The sequence below is a fragment of the Erinaceus europaeus genome, chromosome 2, assembly GCF_950295315.1.
Source record: "Erinaceus europaeus chromosome 2, mEriEur2.1, whole genome shotgun sequence".
Classification (NCBI taxonomy): Eukaryota; Metazoa; Chordata; class Mammalia; order Eulipotyphla; family Erinaceidae; genus Erinaceus; species Erinaceus europaeus.
The window spans coordinates 132,160,667-132,186,119 of record NC_080163.1 but is presented as its reverse complement, the minus strand read 5'-3'; the positions used below and the strand labels follow the sequence as shown (position 1 = coordinate 132,186,119).

Below are 25,453 nucleotides of genomic sequence, written 5' to 3'. Positions count from 1 at the left end.
TCTCTTTATTTTATTTTAATGAGAGTGAGACAGAGGGGGAAGACCAGAGCACTGCTCAGTTCTGGCCTATGGTGGTTATGTTATCTTCCCCACCCTCTTGTCTAATTTCTTGATGACGGTAAATACCAGTAAATAAATATACTAACAACCCTAATAGAGTGTGAGGTCAAGGGCATGGGGGTGGGCCGAAGGGCAGGACTCAGGTTATGCCTGAATGTGTGTCTATACAGATCTCAGGGCCCAGCTTACCAGTGCTAGTCCACACCCAGGCTGGGCTGGACCATCTTTCTGGGATGCTAGATGGTGCATCGTAAGGCAGGAACCAGTTATGAGGTGAAGGAAAAAGAGCAGTTGAGCAAAGCAGAAGTAGGTGAACTTTACTTTGTGTTCAGACAAAGTGAGGGCACAAGCTTTGCTTTCTATGAATAGTGTGCCTGGTGGAGACCCAGCATCTATAGAGGATTAAAAATAAAGAGAAAGAAAGAAAGTTGGATCCTCACCTGCAGGGGGAAAGTTTCACAAGTGGTGCGGCAGGCTGCAGATGTCTTTCTCCTTCTCCCCTTCTCTTGCCCTTTCTCTCTATTACAATAAAATAAAATGAAAAAACGGTCACAGGGAGCTGTGTATTCATCATGCATGCGCAGAGCTCCAGCAATAGCCCTGATGGCAAATAATAAGCACACATATTACCATGTGCGAAGGCCCAGGTTCAAACCCCGCTCCCCACCTTCGGGGGGGGGGGTAGCTTTGCAGTGGTGAAAGAGGGCTGCAGGTGTCTGTCTTTCTCCTCTACCTTCCCTCCACTCTAAATTTCTCTGTCCCATCAAGTAAAAATAGAATGGGAGGAAAAAGAAAAAAAGGAAGGAGAGAGATAATGTGTGTGTGTGGGGGGTAGGGGGAGTAAAGAAAGGAGGGGCTTGAGGGCTCAGTCCTTTCCTGCTATGGAGGAGCCCCAATCTCTGCTCCCCGCCTAGGGCGCGGGGTGCGCGGTGGTGGCCGAGGCCCAGCTGAAGCTGCTCGGGCCGCGCGGCAGCACCAGATCCAGAGCGAGGTCGCGCTGTTCATCCTCGGAGCCCACAGGCCGGTAGCCCAGCAGCTGCAGCGCACCTGCGCACAGCTCCTGCACACGGCGAATCTTGGCGAAGGGCAGCGCATGGCGCCAGGCCTGAGAGACACCGAGCGCATCCCTGGACGTGGTCTTGAAGGCCTCGCGGCGCGCGCCGGGCCCAGGACCGTGTGTGGCGTTGTGGATCCAGGCCTCGAGCGGCTGCGTGAGGCGCAAACCCGCGAAAGCATAGAGCGCGCGGATCTCGGGCAGCGGCGCGCGCGCCAGGTCCTCGAAGCGCACCAGGCGGTAGCGGCCGCGCAGGAAGGGCGGCGGCTTGCGCGTGGCAGCCTCGGCGATGCGCACATGGCTGCGGCACACCTCGCGCACCACGCGCAGCCCGGGATCAGCCTCCACCCAGGTGCCGTTGGTGCCCAGCACGATGCCATTGTCCCGGGCCAGCGCCTTGGCCGTCTGCTCACGCGAGCGAAGCACAGCCCGGGGGTCGCGCACCAGGTGCACGATGCGCAGGTTGAGCGCTGGATCGCTGAGCAGTGGGTAGAGCACCTGCAGGTTGAAGAAGCGCACCTCCTTGAGCACCACGTGGCTGTAGGAGCGACACGTCTCCTGCACCAGCGCGAAGGGCCTGCGCGCGCACAGCGGCTTGCACACCGCCTCGCTACTCAGCTCGCCCCGCGGGAAGGCGCTGCAGGCAGGTGGCGAGCACAGCGCCCGGCTCACCGCCCACTGGAACAGGTCCGACAGGTTGCGCCGCCACGGCAGGTAGGCGTCGAACACATCCATGTCGCACAGGAAGACAGAGCGCACCAGGTCGCGCACAGCCATGTGCAGCGCGGGCGCGCTGCCCTGCGACAGGGCGGCCCACACGTGCCATGCGGGCTCCATCAAGTAGAAGACGTCAGGGTGCTGGCTGAACAGCTGGCCCACGAAGGACGAGCCCGAGCGCCACGACGACAGCACCAGCACGTGCACACGCTCCTCACCGCCCATCGGCGCAGGGACCCGGGGCCGCGATACCAGGAACAGCAGGAGGCAAGTCTGCGCCAGCAGGAGCGCGGTCACTGCGGTGCTGGACACGCGGGGCAGCCACATGGTGCTGGATGGACGCCTGTGAAGGAGAATGCACCTTCACCCAGGGCCGCCTGCTCCAACCCAGTGATTGCAGGAAGGCCTGCAAAAAGCCTGGGTGGGGAGTGGGGTGAGGTGGGGGTGGAGGGGCTTTCTGCAACACTGGCTGCAGTGAGTGAGGCAGTGGACCCTCAAATATGAAATTCTGCATTTGATGGACCAGATGGTGGTGCACCCAGTTGAGCGCATTTGTCCCCAAGTGTTGTATATGTCAGAGTGATATTCCGGTTCTCTTTCCCTTTATCTTTCTCATTAATAGGTAGATTTTATTTTATTTTATTTTATTTTATTTTAATTTATTTACTTACTTATCTAACCAAAGCATTGGTCAGCTCTGGTTTATGCTGGTGTGGCGAACTGAACCAGGGCTTTGGCGCCTCAGGCATGAGCGTCTCTTTGCATAACCATCATGCTCTCTACCCCTGCACTTAATAGGTAGATCTTAAACAAACAAATAAATAAGATATTTAGGGCGTCTGGTGGTAGCGCAGTGGGTTAAGCGCACATGGCGCAAAGCGCAAGGACCCGGGTAAGGATCTCCGGCTCCCCACCTGCAGGGCTGTCACTTCACAGGCAGTGAAGCAGGTTTGCAGGTGTCTTTTCTTCCCCTCTCTGTCTTTCCCTCCTCTCTCCATTTCTCTCTGTCCTATAACGACGACGTCAATAACAACAATAATAACTACAGCAATAATAAAAAAGGGCAACAAAAGGGAAAATAAATATTAAAAAAATATTTAGTGAGGCAGATGTTATTGTACAAATGGAATTCTCTGCCTGAGGCTGGAGATTTCAGGTTTAATCCCTGGCAAAACCGTAAACCAGAGCTGAGCAATGCTATGGTTTAAGAAAATAAAAGTAAATGATAAAAGTAGCTGTGCGGTGGCACATCTGGTTAAATTTATGTTACCATGGGCATGGACACGGATTCACATCCCTGGTCCCCACCTGCAGGGGGAAAGCTTCACAAGCAGTGAAGCAGGTGTCTTTCTATCTCTCTCTACCTCTTTTCCCCCTCCCTCATAGTTTCTCTCTGTACTATCAAACAAAATAAATGAAAGTTTAAAAATAAAAAGCTGGGGGTCGGGCGGTGGCGCAGTGGGTTAAGCGCATGTGGCGCAAAGCGCAGGGTAGGATCCCGGTTTGAGCCCCCGGCTCCCCACCTGCAGGGGAGTCGCTTCACAGGTGGTGAAGCAGGTCTGCAGGTGTCTATCTTTCTCTCCCCCTCTCTGTCTTCCTCTCCTCTTTCCATTTCTCTCTGTCCTATCCAACAACGAACAACATCAACAATGGCAATAATAATAACCACGAGGCTACAACAACAAGGGCAACAAAAGGGGGAAAAAATGGCCTCCAGGAGCGGTGGATTCATGGTGCAGGCACCGTACCCAGCAATAACCCTGTAGGAAACATAATAATAATAAAAATAAAATAAAAAGCTGAGAGTTGGGTGGTATTGTAGCAGATTAAGCACACACAGTGCAAAGCACAAGGACAGGCATAAGGATCCAGATTCGAGCCCCCGGCTCCCCACCTGCAAGGGAGTCACTTCACAGGCAGTGAAGCAGGTCTGCAGGTGTCTTTCTCTCCCCTTTCTCTGTCTTCCCCTCCTCTCTCCATTTCTCTCTATCCTATCCAACAACGACAACATCAGTAACAACAACAACAACATTAACTACAACAATAAAACAAGGGCAACAAAAGGGAAAATAAATAAATATTTAAAAAAATAAAAATAAAAAGCTCTATTTTAAAATGATAAATTAAAACTGGCTATATACTGGAGAGGATATCTGAAAAGACCGTCATGCCAAAGGCACCAAAGATTTTCTCTTTTGTAGTTCTTGTTCTATTGTTGTGTAGTTATTACTGTTTTAGTTATTTATTTTTACCAGAACACTGTTCAGCTCTGTCTTATGGTGGTGCAGGGGATTGAACCTAGGGTTTTGGAGCCTATGGCGTGAGAGTCTCTTTTCATAACCATTAAGCTATCTACCCTCTGCCCTATTTTTTATTTTTATTGTTGTAGTTATTATTGTTGTTATTGATGTCGTTGCTGTTAGGACAGAGAGAAATGGAGAGAAGAGGGGAAGCCAGAGAGGGGAGAGAAAGATACCTGCAGACCTGGCTCACCACTTGCAAAGTGACCTCCCTGCAGTTGAGGAGCCAGGACTCGAACTGGGATCCTTGTCCTTCACACTGTGTGCTTAATCTGGAGCGTTACTACCCGGCCCCCTCTCATCTTTTTTTTTAATAATTTATTTTTTAATTTTTTAAAAAAATAATCTTTATTTCTTGGACAGATACAGTCAGAAATTGAGAGGGCAGGGGAAAATAGGAAGAGAGAAAGACACTTGCATCACTGCTTCACTACTTGCAAACTTTCCCCTTGAAGGTCGAGATTGGGGGCTCGAACCTGGGTTCTTGGGCATTATAACCGCATGTGAAGCGACCCCCCTCCAGGTGGGGAGCTGGGGGCTGGAACCAGGATTCTTAAAAATGATTTATTTATGAGAAAAAGGCAGAGAGAGAAAGTCAATTTTTCTTTTTTTAAAATATTTTTTATTTATTTATTTACTCCCTTTTGTTGCCCTTGTTTTATTATTGTAGTTATTACTGTTGTTGTTGTCGTCGTGGTTGGATAGGACAGAGAGAAACGGAGAGAGGAGGGGAAGACAGAGAGGGGGAGAGAAAGATAGACACCTGCAGACCTGCTTCACCGCCTTTGAAGCGACTCCCCTGCAGGTGGGGAGCCGGGGTTCGAACCGGGATCCTTATGCTGGTCCTTGTGCTTTATGCCACCTACACTTAACCCGCTGCGCTACATTCCGACTCCCGGAACCAGGATTCTTACGCAGGTCCTTGCGCTTCGCAACACCTGAGCTTAATCCGCCGCTACCGCCCCACCCCCTTCAAGTGAGACTCTTGACCATTTCCTAGCCTGTGGTCTTGAACCAGAGACCTCTATTCCAACCTAGAAACATTTCTCCAGATGGGTATGAACTGCCCAGCTCTCCTGCTGGATGCCAGAGAAGGCTGCCTTTGAGTCCACTCATGCCAATCAAAATTCAAGACAAGTGACTTAAATTCTCTAAACCGGGAGTCGTGGGATAACTCCATTTCTCTCCTATCCAACAACGATGACATCAGTAACAACAACAATAATAACTACAATAATAAAACAAGGGCAACAAAAAGGAATAAATAAATATTTTAGAAATATTTAAAAAATAAATAAATTCTCTAAACCTCAATTAACTCCTCTATAAAGTGCAGATGGTAGCATTTAACCTCTTAGGGTGTTGTGAGGAATGCTGCTTTCAACAAAAATTCACATATCACTGTTACTGCTATAAAGTTCAACTGTCTCTAGAGGAGAGACCACAAAGGTCTTCTTTTTTCTTTCTTTTTTTCTCTCTCTCTTTTGGATAAAAACAAATTGAAAGAGAAGGGGTGATAAGAAGAAAGAGAGATACCTGCAGACCTGCTTAACTGCCTGTGAAGAGACTCCCCTGAAGGTGGGGAGTCAAGGGCTCGAACCAGGATCCTTACTCTGGTCCTTGCACTTTGACAAGTTCTGTGTTCTAATACAGTGATCTCCCTGGCCCAGGGCAATTGTTTAAGTCCAGGTACAAGGGGTCCAGTAAGTGACGCCATCACAGTTATCACTTGGGTCCAGTGTCTGCGTGACTACACTGCTTCTGGTGGCCATTTTTTCCTTTCTTCTAGATAGAAGGTGAGAAATAGAGATAAAACAGACATTGCAGGATTGCTCCACTGCTTGTGAAGCTCTCCCTCTTCCTGGGGCTCAAACCTGAGTTTTTCCACATGGTAATGTGTGTGTTCTACTGGGTAAGCCACCAGCTAGCCTATGTCATTTAAAACAGTTTTGATGAGACAATGGGTCATTTATGAGTGTGTATGTGAAGTCTGAAAATATATGAGGCATGGGTAGAGTTTCTGAGGTCTCACTAATGCTCTATTTCCTGTTGAACTATTTTACTTTTTCCCCTTTTTTAAATTAATTTTTTATTATCTTTATTTATCAGAAACAGCCAGAAATTGAGAGTAAGGGGGAAACAGAGAGGAAAAGAGACAAAGACACTTGAAGTCCTTCACCACTTGTGAAGCTTTCCCCTGCAGATGGGGACCGGGGGTGTGAACCAGGGTACTTGTGCATTGTAATGTGTTCACTTAATCAGGTATACCACTATATGGCCCTCATTTTTCCTTTCAATTTCAGAGAGAACAAAGAAAGAGACAGAAGGGAGAGAGGTGGGGGGGGAAGGCTTAACATCTTTTAAACATCCCTATTTCTTGGCTTGAGATAGAAAGAAGCTATGCTCTATCTAATTTGCACATGAACCAACCAAAATAAGGGCAGGGGGTAGTGTGCTATTACAGGGCCAAGCTGGAACTCAAGAATCCTGGTGCTCTGGGAGTTGCTCACCTTAGCCCAGCTCTGCCTGACCTTGACTTAGCAGCATTTGCTGTCACCAGCTTCTCCCAGTCCTGGCAAAGACTCTAAGGGAGTGAAATATTATACCAGGTACAAATCCCTGGTTCAGATTACTCTCAGTTTGGCATTGCTTAGAAGCCATCCTGTTCAGGAATCTCAAAGGCTAGAGAAAACAAACCCCAGATAAGAGATCACGGGGCTCCAGGCACTTAGGGTCAACCAAGGGGCAAATCTAATTTAATGTAGCCCCTAGTATCCATCAGGGAGAAGGTTGGAAAGGAGAAAAAGAAAAGATGAGAATAGAAAAGAGGCCTGGGAGGTAGTCCAGTGGGAAGGCATTGGACACTCAAGAATGATGTCCCCCCTCTTATCCTACAGTCATGTTGATCATTATTAAATTAATAAAAAATAATAAAAAAAGAATGATATCCCAAGTTTGATCCCCAGCACTGCATGTGCCAGAGTGATGTTTTCATACTCTCCATCCATCCGTCTATCTGCCTATTTATCTTTAAAAAAAAAAAAAAAAGAGGGAGTCGGGTGGTAGCACAGAGGATTAAGCGCACCTGGCACAAAGCACAAGGACAGGCGAAAGGACCGGGTTCGAGCCCCCGGCTCCCCACCTACAGGGGAGTCTTCACCTGTGGTGAAGCAGGTCTGCAGGTGTCTGTCTTTCTCTCCCCCTCTGTCTTCCCTTCCTCTCTCCATTTCTCTCTGCCCTATCCAACAATGATGACATCAATAACAACAATAACTACAGTAAAACAACAAGGGCAACAAAAGGGAATACATAAGTAAATATTTTTTTAAAAAAAAAGAAAGAAAAAAGGAGTAAAGAAGATGAGAAACAGGCTGGTGCATCTGGTAGAACCCACGTTACAATGCCCAAGAACCCAGGTTTGAGCCCCCAGTCTCAACCTTCAAGGAGAAAGTTTGCAAGTAGTGAAGCAGTGATACAAGTGTCTTTCTCTCTTCCTATCTCCTCCTGCCCTCTCAATTTCTGACTGTATCTGTCCAAGAAATAAAGATTATTTTTTTAATTTAAAAATAAATTATTAAAAAAAAAAAAAGATGAGAGGGGGCCAGGTAGTAACGCTCCAGGATAAGCGCACAGTGTGAAACACAAGGATCCCAATTCGAGTCCTAGCTCCCCAGCTGCAGGGAGGTCACTTTGCAAGTGGTGAAGCAGGTCTGCTGGTATCTTTCACCCTCTCTGTCTTCCCCTCCTCTCTTCATTTCTCTTCTGACCTTGATTCCTCTCTCAATTTCTCTTTCTTATCCAATAACAGCAGCAGCAACAGCAACAACAACAATGGGAAAAAAAGATGGCCACCAGGAGCAGTGGATTGGTAGTGCCGGCACTGAGCCCCAGCAATAACCCTGGAGACAAAAAAAAAAAAAGAAAAGAAAAGAAAAGAAAACAAAGATAAAAAGGGAAAAAAGTAGCCAAGGAGGTAATTCAGTAGATAAAGTGTTGAACTCACAGGCATGAAGTCCTAAATTTGATTCCCCACATCGCATGTGCCAGAGGTTTACTCTGGTTCTCTTTCTTCTTTTTTTAAAAAATATTTATTTATTGTGGTCCGGGAAGTGGCACAGTGGATAAAACGCTTGACTCTCTTGAGGTCCTGAGTTTAAGCCCTGGCAGCACATGTACCAGAGTGATGTCTGGTTCTTTCTCTCTCTCCTCCTACCTTTCTCATCAATAAATAAAATCTTTTTAAAATTTATTTATTCCCTTTTGTTGCCCTTGTTGATTTATTGTTGTATTTATTATTGTTGTTGTTATTGATGTCGCTGTTGTTGGATAGGACGACAGAAATGGAGAGAGGAGGGGAAGACAGAGAGGGGGAGAGAAAGATAGATACCTGCAGACATGCCTTACCACCTGTGAAGCGACTCCACTGTAGGTGGGGAGTCGGGGGCTGGAACCGAGATCCTTGTGCCGGTCCTTGCACTTCATGCCACCTGTGCTTAACCCGCTGCATTACTGCCCGACTCCCTAGTTCTCTATTTCATAAACAAAAAAGCAAGGAGAAAGTAAAGAAGAAATGAGAAGAAAAATGAATGTTTATAGTGGGGTAAAAACATGGAACAACTCAAAATATCATCTGTTGAGGACTTCTTATATGCCAAGTCTCTACCACACATCTTTTTGTTTTTATTTATTTATTTTTGCCTCCAAGGTTATTGCTGGGGCTCAGTGCCTGCAGTATGAATCCACTGCTCCTGGAGACCATTTTTTTCCTTTCCTTTTTTTTTTTTTTTGTTTGTTGCACTTGTTATTGTTCTTAAAACTGTTGTTGTCAGATAGGACAAAGAGAAATGGAGAGAGGAGGGGAAGATAGAGAGGGAGAGAGAAAGATAGACACCTACAGACCTTCTTCACCACTTGTGAAGCGACTCCCCTGCCTCAAACCAAGATCCTTGAACCAGTCCTTGTGCTTCAGGCCATGTGTGCTTACCCCACTGCGCTACCACCTGGCTCCCCATCTTTTTATTTAAGCCTTACAATTCTATTAAGTAAATCTAACACTCACCCCTATTCTACAGATGAGGAAACTGAGGCTTAGAAAAATTAGAAAAAAAACAATAAGGGCAACAAAAGGGAAAATAAATAATAATAATAAAAGATTAGAAAAGGTCCAGGAAATGGTACAGTATATAAAGTGTTAAACTTGAGATCCTGAATTTCATCCCCTGTATTGCATGGGTCAGAGCATCCCCTGGTTCTCTTTCTCAGAAATTAAAAATTAAAAAATATAAATAAAAGAGGGGCAGGCAAGATAGCATATTGGTTATGTAAAAAGACTTTCATGACCTGGGGCCCTGGTGCAAAGTGCAAGGACCAGCATAAGGATCCCAGTTCAAGCCCCTGACTCCCCACCTGCAGGGGGGTTGCTTCACAAGCGGTGAAGCAGGTCTGCAGGTGTCCCCCTCTGTCTTTCCCTCCTCTTTCCATTTCTCTGTGTCCTGTCTAACAACAATGACAGCAATAACAACAATAACTACAACAACAATAAAAAGCAAGGGCAACAAAAGGGAAAATAAATACAAAAAATTTTATAAAAAAGATTTAATGGGCTTAGACTTCTATTAGATCCCCCTCTCCACTATCATGGTCACATCCACCAGGAACATCATCATAAGTCCTCTTGTGGGCTTCTTCAGGACTGTACCTTCACTATAAACTACCAATGGTAAGGACTGCCCCACTCTCCAAAGGGAGGCTGTATCATCCTACTCTGTCACTCCAGGAAAACTAGTCCTGAATTGAGTGGAGCCTAGAATGTTCACAGTTGTGACTATGGACTGTGAGCTCAGACTAACAGTGATGAAGAGGTTATGCAGGCTCCTTTGCTAAATATGAATAGATATGGGCCCCGGGTCAGATTGATGTGGTAAAATAGTTAATTATATTTATATGTTTTCTTCAAGTTTGGTAGCTATTCTCTCCCTGATCCAGCTTTCTAGTCCTATTTTCAACTCATACACCATCTCCCCAGACAATATTTTTAGTCTACCTGCAGGTTAGTTATCAAGCTCCAGCAAAAATTACCCAATCATGTGTCCCTAGTAATATACCTAAAATAGACGTCACACCTTCTTTTCACCCAGAATCCCTATTCCCATCTGCTCTATTCCTACTTTATGGTTCCTGTTCATTAAACATTTTGTCCTATTTTATATCTTACTGCATCATTCAGCCATCAAGTTGCAGATGCTACTATAATTTCATCTGGAACCCCTGGGCAGATGACTTCACTAATGTGTCCCAGAACCTCATCTCTCCCAAACCCTACCCCATTGGAGAAAGATAGAAACAGGCTAGGGTTATGGATTGATCTGCCAATGCCAATTTCCAGCAGAGAAGCAATTACAGAAGCCAGACCTTCCACCTTCTGTACCTCATAAAGAATTTTGGTCCAAGGGGCTAGATGGTGGCACACTAAGTTAAGTGTGCATAGTACAAAGCATAAGGACCCCACACAAAGATTCTGGTTTGAGCCCCCAGCTCCCCACCTGCAGGGTGTCATTTCACAAGTGGTGAAGCAGGTTTATAGGTTTCTTTCTCTTATCTTCCCGTCCTCTGTCAATTTCTCTCTGTCCTATCGAATAAAAATGGGAAAAAACGGCTTCCAGGAGCAGTGGATTCATAGTGCCAGCACCAAGGTCCAGCAATAACCCTGGAGTTAAAGAAAAAAAAATTTATATGTATAATTTTTATTTATAAAAAGGAAACACTGACAAAAAACAGGATAGGAGGGGTACAACTCCACATAATACCCACCACCAGAACTCTATCCCATCCCCTCCCCTGACAGCTTTCTTATTCTTTATCCCTCTGGGAGAATGGACCAAGGGACATTATGGGGTACAGAAGGTGGAAGGTCTGGCTTCTGTAATTGTTTCCCCACTGAACATGGGCGTTGACAGGTCAACCCATACTCCCAGTCTACCGCTGTCTTTCCCTAGTGGGGCAAGGCTCTGGGGAAGTAGAGAACCAGGACACATTGGTGGGGTCGTCTGCCCAGGGAAGTCCAGTTGGCATCATGGTAGCATCTGGAACCTGGTGGCAGAAAAGAGAGTTAACATATGAAGCCAAACAAATTGTTGACTAATTGAATCTAAAGGCTGGAATAGTGCAGGTAAATATTTGGGGGTCTCCATTTTGTAGATAGTTAGTGGGCCTATTTTAGTTATATTCCAAAGGGCCCATGACTATACTAGTATTTTTGTTTGTTTGTTTTATTTGGTTATTTTTTTTCTGAGCCTTTTTCTTTTTGCCCAAGCCTGAAATCTGATATGCCGGTGGATCCAAGTTATTGTCTGGGGAGATGATGTCATGGCTTGAAAAAGGACCAGAAAGCTGGATCAGGGAAGAGAGTAGGTCTCAAATATGGGGAAAGTGTATAAATATTGTTGACTATAAACCTCATCGATTTAATCTGATCTGGGGCCCATGTTCAGCTTAGGGGCCTATGTGACCTCTGCATCCTTATAGATCTGAGCTCATATTCTGTGGTCATGAGTAGAAATGTTCCAAGATGCCCCGATTTCAGGAACCATCTTCTTCAGGTAGAAGATAGAGTATGTTGTCCAGCCTTCCTTCGGAGGATGGAACATTCTCTACCATTGTTGATCTACATTGAGGGCAAGGTCCTAGGGGGGCCCACAAAGTGGTCTATTGTGTTGTTCCTGATGGAGATGGCCGGTAACAATGGAGAGAGGGATTTATTCGAGGTCTAGGCCCATCTTGTCTGTTTGGGAATCTCAGGACTCTCCAACTAGGGCCCCAGCTTAAAAAATTTTTTTTTGGTCCATTACCTATTGAAGGGTAAACGATAGGGGGGAAGATGACCACCAGAGGGCTCTGAACTTCAATTCCATCAGGATACCAGAGAGAAGAGGGGGAAGAAAAAAAAAAAAAAAACCCACTCAGAAGTAGTAGGTGTGATCTAGAAAGGAAAAGATGAAGGCAGGACCAGGGGTCAGGCAGTAGTGCAGCAGATTAAGCACACATAGCACAAAGTGCAAGGACCCCTGTAAGGATCCTAGTTTGAGCCCCCGACCCCCCACCTGCAGGGGGGGGGTTGTTTCACAGGCGGTGAAGCAGGTCTACAGGTGTCTATCTTTCTCTCCTTCCCTCTGCCTCCCTTCCTCCCTCGATTTCTCTGTCCTATCCTACAACAGCAATGACAACAACAATAATAACGACAACAAGGGCAACAAAATGGGGAAAATGGCCTCCAGAAGTAGTGGATTCATAGTGCAGGGACTGAGCCCCAGCAATAACCCTGGAGACAAAAAAAAAAAAAAAAAAAAAAAAGCAGGACCATACAAAAAATAGGAAAATGGGTAAATATATATATAAATAGATAGATAGTTATAGCAATAATAGTCAACCCATATCTGTGAGAATTAATGCAGTTTCCAGTGGAGGGAATGGTGACACAGAACTCTGTTGGTGGAAAAGGTGTGGAATTATACCCCGTTATCTTCTAGTTTTGTAAATCAATATTAAATCATTAGTAAAAATTGTTTTAAAAAAGACTCTTATGCCTGAGGTTCCAAAGTCCCAGGTTCACTCCACCACCACTACTACTATAAGCCAGAACTGAGTACTGCTCTGATAAAAAAAAAAAAAAAAAAGATAAAATAATCTTAAAAAATAAACAAGGGGGGGTGGGGAAACAGCATAATGGTTACACAGAGGGACTCATGCCTGAGGCTGCAAAGTACCAGGTTTAATCATCTGCACCACAATAAGTCAGAACTGAGCAGTGTTCTTCTTAAAAAAATTAATATGGGGAGTCCGGCGGTAGCAGTGGGTTAAGCACATGTGACGCAAAGCGAAAGGACCCGTGCAAGGACCCGCATAAGGATCCTGCTTGGAGCCTCCAGATCCCCACCTGCAGGGGGGTCGCCTCACCGGTGGTGAAGCAGGTCTGCAGGTGTCTATCTTTATCTCCCCTTCTCTGTCTTCCCATCCTCTCTCCATTTCCCTTTGTCCTATCCAACAACGAAGACAGACAACAATAACTACAACAATAAAAAGGGCAACAAAAAAGGGAATAAATAAATAAATAAATAAAAATAATTAATATGGTATATTACACCAAAGTAAAAGACTCTGGGGTAGGGAGGAGGGTTCAGGTCCTGGAACATGATGGGAGAGGAGGACGTAGTAGGGGTTGAATGTAAATGTGGAAAACAAAAATGTTATACTTGTACAAATAATTGTATTTTACTGGTGATTGTAAACCACTAATCCCCCAATAAAGAAAGAAAGAAATACATAAATACAAGTTAAAAACAAACAATGGATCAGGTGGTGGCACACCTGGTTGAGTGCATACATTACAATGCGCACGAACCTGATTCAAGTCCCTGGTCCCCATCTGCAGGGGGGAGGCTTCACAAGTGGTATGGCAGGGCTGCAAGCATCTCTCTGTCTCCTCTATTTTCTCCCTCCTCTCAATTTCTCTTTATCTCTAGCTAATAATAAAGATTTAAATAAAAAATAAAAAAGGAGGAATACCAAAGGAGACCACCTGGGACCGCAACAAGACAGGACTAGAATGACTTCAGGAACCCACCAAATCACCAATGAGTGCAAACATGTGTGGCCTGTGGACAGAAAGGAGCCTAGGGAGAGATTAAGTGGCTGGTAACAGTCCAGCAGTTTACAGTTGAGAGACCACCTTCAGTCGGATTCACCATCAAGGCTACAGCTAAAGGGAGGAGAGGGCTCCCCTGAGACTCACCAAATGCAACTGTGAGTCTCCATTGCTATTGCCCTCAGAATCTGGAGCAGTGGCAGGGAGTCCCTGTGCTGACACCAGGGGACAGAGAAATAACCAGGAAACTCAGGAGAAGAGCAATACCTCAGTGGCCTAGCAGTGGGGCTGTGAAAATCTCTTTGCATAACCACTGGATTATCTCTGCCCCAGCCTACTTTATCTCTTGGTCAGGAGTCAGTGATTAAGAGAAGAAGCCTACTTATACTTTCAAAGCCCTCAGGCTCCCATAGCCTACAGGGAAGAAAAAGAACAAAAGAGGCTTTTAAGCCACTGAGCTCCAAATCAGGGATTAAAATACTATTGAAACAACTGTCATTTCCACAACTGTGAACCTTTTAATTACCTTACTTAGACACAAGTCAATCTAGCCAAGAGTGATGAGTAATTTGAAAAGTACTGAGAGAGGGAACTCATAACATACTATTAAAAGGCACAGAGTAGGAAGATGGATCAGAAAATAAAACCCAACAATATGCTGTCTACAGGAAACCCACCTAACTCAACAAGACAAACACAGACTCAAAGTGAAAGGATGGAAAACTATCATACAAGCCAATGGCCCATAAAAAAGGGCAGGAACAGCTATTCTCATATCTGACATGATAGACTTTAAAATAAATAAAATTAAAAATGATAGGGATGGACACTACTTAATGCTCAGAGGATCAGTCAATCAAGAGGACTTAACAATTATTAACATCTATGCACCCAGTGAGAAGTCATCTAAATACATCAAAAATCTACTGAAAGAGTTACAGCAATATATTAACAGCAACACAGTCATAGTAGGGGACTTCAATACCCCACTCTCTCAACTTGACAGATCATCCAGGCAGAAAATCAATAAAGACATGAAGCAGCTAAATGAGGAGACAGATAAACTAGAACTAGTGGACATTTTCAGAGTCATTCACCCCAAGAAACTGGAATACATATTTTACTCAAATCCACATGGTTCATTCTCAAGAATAGACCATATGTTAGGCCACAAAGACAGCATCAGCAAATTCAAGAGCATTGAAATCACCCCAAGCATCTTTTCAGACCACAGTGGAATTAAACTAACACTTAACAGTCAACAAAATATTAGTAATAGTCCCAAAATGTGGAAGCTCAACAGTACACTACTTAACAACTACTGGGTCAAAGAGGAAATCAAGGAAGAAATCAAAATGTTTCGAGAGTTCAATGAAAATGAAGACACAAGCTATCAAAATATTTGGGACACAGCTAAGGCAGTACTGAGAGGGAAGTTCATAGCCATACAAGCACACATTAGGAAACAAGAACAAGCACAAATAGACACCCTGATTGCACATCTTAAAGACCTAGAAGAAGAGGAACAAAGGAACCCTAAAGCAACCAGAAGGACAGAAATCACTAAAGTTAGGGCAGAAGTCAATAACACTGAGAATAAGAAAACCAGACAAAAGATCAACGAAAGTAAATGTTGGTTCTTCGAAAGAGTGAACAAAATCGACAAACATTTAGCAAGACTAACAAAACAAAAAAGGGAGAAGACCCAAATAAATCGGATAGTAAATGAAAGAGGAGATATCACAACAGACACCGCAGAAATTCAACATATCATGCGAGGCTTCTATGAATAACTATATGCCACCAAGCTAGAGAATCTGGAAGAAATGGATGATTTCCTAGATACCTACCAACTTCCAAAACTAAATAAAGAAGAACTAGATAACATGAACAGGCCCACCACAGCTAATGAAATTGAAACAGTTATCAAAAATCTTCCCAAAAATAAAATTCCTGGACCAGATGGTTTTACAAATGAATTCTACAAAACCTTCAAAGAAGAATACCTCTACTATTAAAAATCTTCCAGAAGATTGAAGACACTGGAATACTCCCTGCCAGCTTCTATGAAGCCAACATCACTCTGATACCAAAAGCAGACAGGGACATAACCAAAAAAGAAAACTACAGACCAGTATCTCTGATGAACATAGATACGAAAATACTGAACAAAATTCTAGCCAACCAGATACAGCAGTATATTAAAATGATTGTTCATCATGACCAAGTGGGGTTTATCCCAGGCATGCAAGGTTGGTTTAATATACATAAATCAATCAACATGTTCCACCACATCAATAAAAGCAAGACCAAAAACCACATGACCATATCAGAGAAAGCCTTTGACAAAATCCAACATCCCTTTGTGATCAAAACACTACAAAAAATGGGAATAGATGGAAAATTTCTGAAGATAGTAGAGTCTATATATAGCAAACCTACAGCCAACATCATACTCAATGGTGAAAAATTAGAAGCATTTCCACTCAGATCAGGTACTAGACAGGGCTGCCCACTATCACCATTACTATTCAACATAGTGTTGGAATTTCTTGCCATAGCAATCAGGCAGGACCAAGGAATTAAAGGCATACAGACTGGAAGAGAAGAAGTCAAACTCTCCCTATTTGCAGATGACATGATAGTATACATAGAAAAACCTAAGGAATCCAGCAAGAAGCTTCTGGAAATCATCAGGAAATACAGTAAGGTGTCAGGCTGCAAAATTAACATTCAAAAGTCAGTGGCATTCCTCTATGCAAACACTAAGTTAGAAGAAATACCAATCCAGAAATCAATTCCTTTTACTATAGCAACAAAAACAATAAAATATCTAGGAGTAAACCTAACCAAAGAAGTGAAAGACTTGTATATTGAAAATTATGAGTCACTACTCAAGGAACTTGGAAAAGACACAAAGAAGTGGAAAGACATTCCATGTTCATGGGTTGGAAGAATTATCATCATCAAAATAAATATTCTACCCAGAGCCATATACAAATTTAATGCTATCCCCATAAATATCCCAACCACATTTTTTAGGAGAATAGAACAAATGCTACAAATGTTTTTCTGGAACCAGAAAAGACCTAGAATTGCCAAAAACAATCTTGAGAAGAAATAACAGAACTGGAGGCATCACACTCCCAGACCTCAAACTGTATTATAAGGCCATTGTCATCAAAACTGCTTGGTACTGGAACATGAATAGACACACTGACCAGTGGAATAGAATTGAGAGCCCGGCAGTAAGCCCCCACACCTATGGACACCTAATCTTTGTCAAACGTGCCCAGGCTATTAAGTAGGGAAAGCAGAGTCTCTTCAACAAATGGTGTTGGAAAAAAATGGGTTGAAACATGCAGAAGAATGAAACTGAACCACTGTATTTCACCAAATACGAAAGTAAATTCCAAGTGGATCAAGGACTTGGATGTTAGACCACAAACTATCAGATACTTAGAGGAAAATATTGACAGAACTCTTTTCTGCATAAATTTTAAAGACATCTTCAATGAAACACATCTAATTACAAAGAACACTAAGACAAGCATAAACCTATGGGACTCCATCAAATTAAAAAGCTTCTGTACAGCAAAAGAAACCACTACCCAAACCAAGAGACCCCCTCACAGAATAGAAGACCTTTACATGCCATACATCAGACAAGAGGCTAATAACCAGAATATAGAAAGAGCTTCCCAAACTCAACAACAAGAAAACAAATAACCCCATCCAAAAATAGGGGGAGAGCATGGACAGAATATTCACCACAGAAGAGGTCCAAAAGGCTGATAAACACGTGAAGAAATGCTCCAAGTCTTTGTCTGTCAGAGAAATGCAAATAAAGACAACAATGAGATACCACTTCATTCCTGTGAGAATGTCATACATCAGAAAAGGTAACAGCAGCAAATGCTGGAGAGGGTGTGGGGTCAAAGGAACCCTTCTGCACTGCTGGTGGGAATGTAAATTGGTCCAACCTCTGTGGAGAACAGTCTGGAGAATTCTCAGAAGGCTAGAAATGGACCTACCATATGACCCTGCAATTCCTCAACTGGGGATATATCCTAAGGAAAACAACACACCCATGCAAAAAGATCTGTGTACACATATGTTCTTAGCAGCACAATTTGTAATAGCCAAAACCTGGAAGCAACCCAGGAGTCCAACAACAGCTGAGTGGCTGAGCAAGTTGTGGTATATATACAAGATGGAATACTACTCAGCTATAAAAAATGGTGACTTTACCGTTTTCCGGCGATCTTGGATGGACCTTGAAAAATTCATGTTAAGTGAAATAAGTCAGAAACAGAAGGATGAATATAGGATGATCTCACTCTTAGGCAGAAGTTGAAAAACAAGATCAGAAGAGAAAACACAAGTAGATCCTGAACTGGAATTGGCGTATTGCACCAAAGTAAAAGACTCTGGGGTGGGTTGGGGGTTGGGGTGGGGGGAGAATACAGATCTAAGAAGGATGACAGAGGACCTAGTGGGGATTGTATTGTTATGTGGAAAACTGAGAAATGTTATGCATGTACAAACTATTGTATTTACTGTCGAATGTAAAGCATTAATTCCCCAATAAAGACATTAAAAAAAACTAAAAAAGGGACAGGGGAGATAGCACAATGGTTATGCAAAAAGATTCTGATACTTGAGCTTCCAAAGCTCCAGGTTTAATTCAATGTACCACCACAAGGCAGAACTGACCAGTTCTCTGGCAGAACACTACTACCACTACCACTACCACTACCACTACCACTACCACTACCACTACCACTACCACTACCACTACCACTACCACTACCACTACTCCTCATCAATTATGGAACTTGTCTAAAGAACTTACATAGCAGCTGAATCAGAATTTGAACTCCAGTGACCTAATTTTACACCTCTTAACTACATGCTGTCAAGTAGAAACACAAATGTACTAAAAAATAGCTACCCACATATATGTATCAGTTGTGTATGATGCCATTTATGTCAATATGGAGACCAGGAGACAGTTTTCCTAGCAGAATGTATATTGTGTATATTTTACCATTTGTGAGGACCTGGGTTTGAGTTCCTGGAATCACATAGCACCATGTATGTTTCTCCTCTGTCTCTCCTCTCCTTGTTCCCTATATCTTAAGTTGAAAAAGGAATCCCCTAGGAGCAGTGGAATCAAGTGCAAAAAAAGAAAAGAAAAAAGGGGTGGGGAAAAAAAAAAGAAAACAGCCAAGGAGTTTATCTGGTAGAACATTGGTTCTAGTATTTCTGACTGATTTGATCCCCTGTGCTGTCTATGGTAGGCTGGTGCTCTGGCTTCTATTTTCTTTCATGTGAAACTATCTACCTCATATAAAATAAGTAGACATACTCTCAAAAAAGAGGAGGCAATGAGCTGGAGAGATAGTATAATGGCTAGGCAAAAATCAGGAGTCGGGCAGTAGCACAGCGGGTTAAGCGCATGTGGCACAAAGCGCAAGGACTAGAGTAAGGATCCGGGTTTGAGCCCCTGGCTCCCCACCTACAGGGGAGTCACTTCACAAGCAATGAAGCAGGTCTGCAGGTGTCTTTCTCTCCTCTCTATCTTCCCCTCCTCTCTCCATTTCTCTCTGTCCTATCCAATAACAACAACAATAATAACTACAACAATAAAACAACAAGGGCAACAAAAAGGAATAAATAAATAAATAAATAATTTTAAAAATCATGTCTGAGGCTGCAATGGTTCCAGATTCAATCTACAGTATCACTATAAGCTAGAGCTGAACAGTGATTTGGTAAAACAAACAAACAATAACAACTTTGTGTGGAGTTTGCCTACTTCAGTTTTCATTTAAGGAAAAGAGATGCCTGTAAGTTCATCTCCTCCCAGCAGATCTAAGCATCCAGGTGGTCAAAGAATGATAAGGACATGGGATGGAAAACTGCCTCCTACCCTGTGAAAAGGGTGAAGCTCTCAAAGCCCATCCTCAGCCTCAAGGTTGTGGACTGAGCCAGCCTGTCTGGCCCCATCCCCTGGCCACATCTCCCTATCAGCCTCCATGAGCAGCTGCCTGGCATTAGCATTAGCAGGAAGGCTGAAGCTACACAGTTTAGAAGCTGCTGGAGGAAACACCTGCCCACAAGAATCAATGGGAAATGAAATGAAATTTGTCTAGGAAAGGAGCCTCAGGTTCTCCTGGCTCAGAATCATCCTAAGATATTTCAGAGCAGATTAGCAGACAAAGCCCTTTCTTTGGCTTTGTGCACTTTGCACAGCATTTAATTTGATCTTGATTGTATCAATTGCACCTGACAGTTGGAGATCCCTAAAGCCTGGGGGCTTCTATCTTTCTCTGCAGTAACACAGACAGGGTATATGGACTTATGGAGTAGGGAGTACACATTAAACATGTTCCTCCAAGTTTTGACTAAATCCTCTTATAAAGGGGTAATCTGGAATGTTCTCTAGTTTTTATTTTTGTAAACTTTAATTTTTATTAACCTTTAAAAAGGAAATCATTCTTGTAAGTCACTACTGGGGAAAAAAAAAAAAAAAAAAGATCATTTCAGAATAAAACAACTCAAGTGGCCAGGGAGACAGGTCAGCAGTAGAGTGCTGAACTTGCATGTGAGGCCCCAGGCTCCAGGTTTGATCCTCAATACCACATATGTCTAAGTGATGCTCTAGCTTCTCTCACTCTGCCCCATGATATAAACATATCTTTAAAAAAAAAAAAAAAGGTGGTGGAGGGCAGTGGGGTTGAATGCAAATATTACCAAGCACAAGGACCCATGTTCAAGTCCATGGTCCTCACCTGCAAGAGCAAAGCTTCACAAGTAGTGAATCAGTGCTGCAGGTGTCCCTCCCTTCCTCTGTATCTCCCCCATCCCTCTCAATTTCTGTCTTGTCAAATTAAAAATAAATATTTTAAGTCTTTTTAAAAAAATATTTTATTTATTTATGAGAAAGCCAGGAAGAGGGCAAAGGTAGATAGCAAAATGGTTATGCAGACAGACTCTCATGCCTGAGGCTCCAAAGTCCCAGGTTCAATCCCCTGCACCACCATAAACCAGAGCTAAGCAGTGTTCTGGTAAAAAAAAAAAAAAAGACAGGAAGAGAGAGAAAGAACCAGACATCACTCTGGCACATGTGCTGCAGGTGATCAAACTTGGGACCTCATGCTTGAGAATCCAAAGGTTTATCACTGTGCCACCTCCTGGACCACAATAAATAAATATTTTTTTAAAGGGCTGGGGAGATTGTATAATGATTATGCAAAGAACATTCCATGCATGAGGCTTCAAGGTATCAGGTTCAACCCCCAGCACCTCCATAAGCCAGAGGTGAGCAATGCTCTGATAAAATAAATAAATAGCAAAGTGCAAGGACCGGTGTAAGGATCCCATTTCAAGCCCCCAGCTCCTCACCTGCAGGGGAGTCACTTCACAGGCAGGCCTGCAGGTGTCTATCTTTCTCTCCCCCCTTTCTTCCTCTCCTCTCTCCATTTCTCTCTGTCCTATCCAACAACAATGACATCAATAATAACTACAACAATAAAACACAAGGGCAACAAAAGGGAATAAATAAGATTAATAAAAAAAAAAAAGAGGGCCTGGGTGGTGGCACACTTGGTTGAATGCACACATTATCACATGCAAGGAGCCAGATTCAAGCCCCCAGTCCCCACCTGCAGAGGGGGAGCTTCATGAGCTTCTCTTTCTCTCTCTCTCTCTCTCTCTCTCTATCTATTTAATCTTACCTTTCCCTCTAAACGTTTTTGTTTCTATTCAAAAATAAAATATAAACACTAAAAAGAAAAGAACTTAAAACATATAATAGTCTAATGCAATGTGTGAATCTTAATTGATTTTAATTTGAACAAGTCAACTGCAACTACAACTTTGAAGTAATCTGAGAAATTGTAATATAGGCCAAGTAGTAGAGCACGTTGAGAAATCATCGTTAATGCTCTTATTGCTATCCTGAATACTCTTGTTCATGAATTTATGTACTTATGTCCCTTATCTGTACAGAAACAGGATTTTGCCTATCTCTATATAAGTAGGAGTAGCCCAGTGGTTGAAAACATGAATGTCAAATAATCATTTATGTGTGATCTTGGATGAGTTACCTAATTTCTCTATGCCTGATTTAAAAAAAAAAAAAATGGAGGCTAGGTGGAGGCACACTGAGTTAAGTGCACAAAGTACTAAGCTAAAGAGCCTGTACAAGGATCTGGGTTTCAGCTCCTGATTCTCACCTGCATCAGGGGGTCACTTCACTTGCAGTGAAGCAGGTCTGTGGGTGTCTTTCTCTCTCTCTCCCTGCCTATCTTCTTCTCCCCTCACTTTCTGTCTGTCCTATCTAATAAAATGGGAAAAAATGGCCACCAGGAGCAGTGGATTTGTAACGCCAGCACTAAGGCCCAGAGATAACCCTGGAGGCAAAAAAAAAAAAAATATATATATATATATATACACACACACATATGTATGTATGTATATAACATGGGGAAATAAGACCCAGGGGACAGCACAGGTTTGTGGGCCAGACTCATGCTTAAGATCTCAGAGCTGCCAGGTTCAATCCCAAGCATCACCATTAGAGCTGAGTAGTGCTCTAGTTCCCCCTCCTCATTAAAATAAAATAGAATATTAAAAAAGAGTTACCATCTTGCAGCAACAAGGAATAAACCTAGATTGTGATGCCAAAGCTAAGTGGTGTCCCTAGTATAATTTTCTTTTTTTTTTTTTTAGTTTGTTTTCTGGAACCTTCTCAGGAACACCTAGCTTTGGGAGGTGTATAATTTCCTAAATAAAGGGAGTCTGGCGGTAGCGCAGTGGGTTAAGCGCAGGTGGCGGTAAAGCGCAAGGACCGGCAGAAGGATCCCGGTTCAAGCCTCCGGCTCCCCACCTGTAGAGGAGTTGCTTCACAAGCGGTGAAGCAGGTCTGCAAGTGTGTATCTTTCTCTCCCCCCCTCTGTCTCCCCTCCTCTCTCCATTTCTCTCTGTCCTAACAACGACGACATCAGTAACAACAACAAAACAAGGGCAACAAAAGGGGAATTAATAAATGTTAAAAAATAAAATGTAAAAAAAATTTCCTAAATAAATTTACCCTTCTTTCTTTTTGTTGAGAAGGAGAGATGGAAAGACAGAAAGCAGACAGACACCACAGCACCCGTTCACCACCCATACATTTCCACTGGTATCATCCATGGTGCTCCTATGTGGTGCTAGGCATCCAATACAAAGTCTCACGCAGGGCAACTTTCAGTTTTCAGAACAGTCAATTTACCACACATAATACACTTTTAAGTGTTGAGGAATCTTCCAGATCCTGGGTCATAGCTATATTTTATAAATCCAAAGGAAAGCCATTTTATGAGGAAACAAGGGCAACAGGTTAACCTGGTTCAGGTGACCCTAAGCACCTTAACAGACCATAGCAAGTCCATGCAGGTGCAGGACATGTACATATAAAACAGAAGCTGGTGAATAAAGATGGCAAAGCCAGACAGGCTCAGATCCTTCCTCTAACAAGCAGAGGAATGGGTGGCTTTGCACAGGTACTCCTAACCTCTCTGTGCTTCCACTGTGCCTTTGTAAGAGGCTCTAACAGCATCTACCACACCTGTGGGAGAGGAGTAAATGAACTAACAGAACCTTAGAATAGCAAAGGAACAGCATACTATTCTAAGCAAGCTTTAGTGTTTGACTCGTTTAAGATTTCAAATCAGCCAAGTCTTTTCTGCTCTTAGGTTTCTGTCTTCCCATTCTCATGCGACTGAAGTCATTGGGAAGAGAACAGAGAATTTACTGGGCACGTATGCTGAAACCAACAGCCAGTAGCCAGAAGCAGGAGTCTGGTTGGATCCGGTTCTAGACCCACTCACCCAGCTGCCCTTACTCAACAGTGTTTTGGAAAGAGCTCGTGGAGAGCATCTCTGTTAAAGCAATACCGTTTGAAACCAAGTTTTAGGAGATAGCCTCCCCCAATTGCCAGGAAGGCTTTACAGTTGTGTGTGTGTGTGTGTGTGTGTGTGTGTGTGTGTGTGTGTGTGTGTGTGTTACCCCTTCCACACTGCTCATGCAACATACATATTCACCTCTCCCCTCCCCAACCCTCGACTGTACCCCTGGCTCAGCACCTCGCCCACCCTGGTAGTGGCATCCCAGTGCATGGAAAGAACACCGACAAACGTACCCCAGAGCTGGGCGTCCCTGACCTGGAGGCCACTGGTCGCAGTCTCTTCCAAGTTCCACTCCACAGCTGGCTGTGTTTCTTCACTGGCAGAGTCCACCCGGCTCGATCTGTTCCTTAGGATCCCACAGCTATTTAAAAGGACACTCAATGACACTGGGAAGAGGGATCTAAGGGGAATGCGCGCAGGTCAGCGGATGTCAAGATATTGGAAGCATCTGGGGTCCCAAGGCGCGGGAACCTAGAAATAGGGAGAGTTTGGAGTCTTGAAGTCATAAGAAGGGATGCGGGAGGGCGTGGTGGTGGTGGTATACAACTCTGATTACAAGGAACAACCCTCTGTATCTGAAGCTGTGAGCTTCAGAGACTCCTGGGATGAGGCGCAGGGAGCCCCTCCCGGGCCCAGCCCCGCGCCCCGCGCCCCGCGCCCCGCGATCCTAGCTACCTGCAGCCGCCCGCCCGCGCCAGCTCCCGGCAGCCTGGCCAGAGCGAAGCGCACACAATGAAGCGCTTTCAGAAGCTGCTGTCCCGGAGGGAGCCCCGCTGGCGGGAGCCAGGGTGGGAGGAAAAGCAGGAAGGAGCCGGTTGGCCCCCAACTCCCTCTACTCCCAAGGGCCACGCCTCGGGGGAGGGGCTGCTGCCCAGAGGCGGGTGCAGGTGGGCTGGGGAGCAGCGCTATCAGAATCGCCTCTCTTCTTGTTAGTTGACCAGCGAAGTTGTCTTTTTTTTTTTTTTTAATTATACCTTATTTATTTATTTATTTCCTTTTTTTGCCCTTGTTTTTATTTTTTATAATTTATTTATTTATTCATGAGAAAGATAGGAGGAGAGAAAGAACCAGACATCACTCTGGTACATGTGCACCGAGGACCGAACTCAGGACCTCATGGTTGACAATCCAATGCTTTATCCACTGCGCCACCTCCCGGACCATGAAGTTGTCTTCTTTTCCAATGCCTAAAGGCCCATGTGAAAGAAACCATCCTGGCATCCTGGCATCCTGGCAGTAAAGTGTATTGAAAAGGATTCCCAAAACCCCAGCCTCAGCACCAAGTCCAAGACACCTTTGTAAAGTCTTCCTGGGATCGTGAGGCCTCCCCAGCAGCTGCGAGGGGCCTGGGATTCCAGACCCCAGTGGGCTGCCCCTCCTCTACCCTGAAATCCAGGCATGATAACAGCTCCGGGTAAACACAGGATTTGTTTCAACAAATAATTTCCCTTTACAGATAACAGAGCAGGACATCTGAAAAAAGAGAGGGAGTTATGACCTCTTGTAATCCGTGGTAGGATCTGAAAAAAGTCTCTGCTCCTGGGACTATAAATTAATGCATTTTTTCCATCTTGTGGTTTGGCAAAATAAATTAACAACCTCAAGAATGGTTATAAGCTGGTAGGGAAATAACTCGTTTGAATAGTGTGCTGCTTTGCCATGTGTACGACCCACCACATCGAAGGAAGCTTTTGCTATGGTCTCTTTCACTCTCTCTGCCTCTAGC

General features: G+C 44.0%; 1 protein-coding gene across 2 annotated transcripts; it reads right to left on the bottom strand.

Annotated features, from left to right (window-relative positions):
* Window positions 1-680: 680 nt before the first annotated feature.
* Window positions 681-25,032, bottom strand: CHST6 (carbohydrate sulfotransferase 6). 2 transcript variants are annotated; one of them, XM_060185157.1, is made up of 3 exons: window positions 24,403-25,032; window positions 23,961-24,198; window positions 681-2,174 (listed from the first exon to the last, which is right to left on the bottom strand). In XM_060185157.1, exon 3 carries the CDS (start codon window positions 2,156-2,158, stop codon window positions 971-973), a length of 1,188 nt encoding a protein of 395 aa, XP_060041140.1. In that variant the 5' UTR covers window positions 2,159-2,174; window positions 23,961-24,198; window positions 24,403-25,032; the 3' UTR covers window positions 681-970. The 2 variants fall into 2 exon arrangements, with proteins under 2 accessions (XP_060041140.1, XP_060041141.1); XM_060185158.1 differs by having other exon boundaries at window positions 23,983-24,198.
* Window positions 25,033-25,453: the final 421 nt, after the last annotated feature.

Coding starts and splice junctions, on each gene's coding strand:
- CHST6 (XM_060185157.1), bottom strand. CDS start 2,158: ATGTGGCTGCCCCGCGTGTCCAGCACCGCAGTGACCGCGCTCCTGCTG.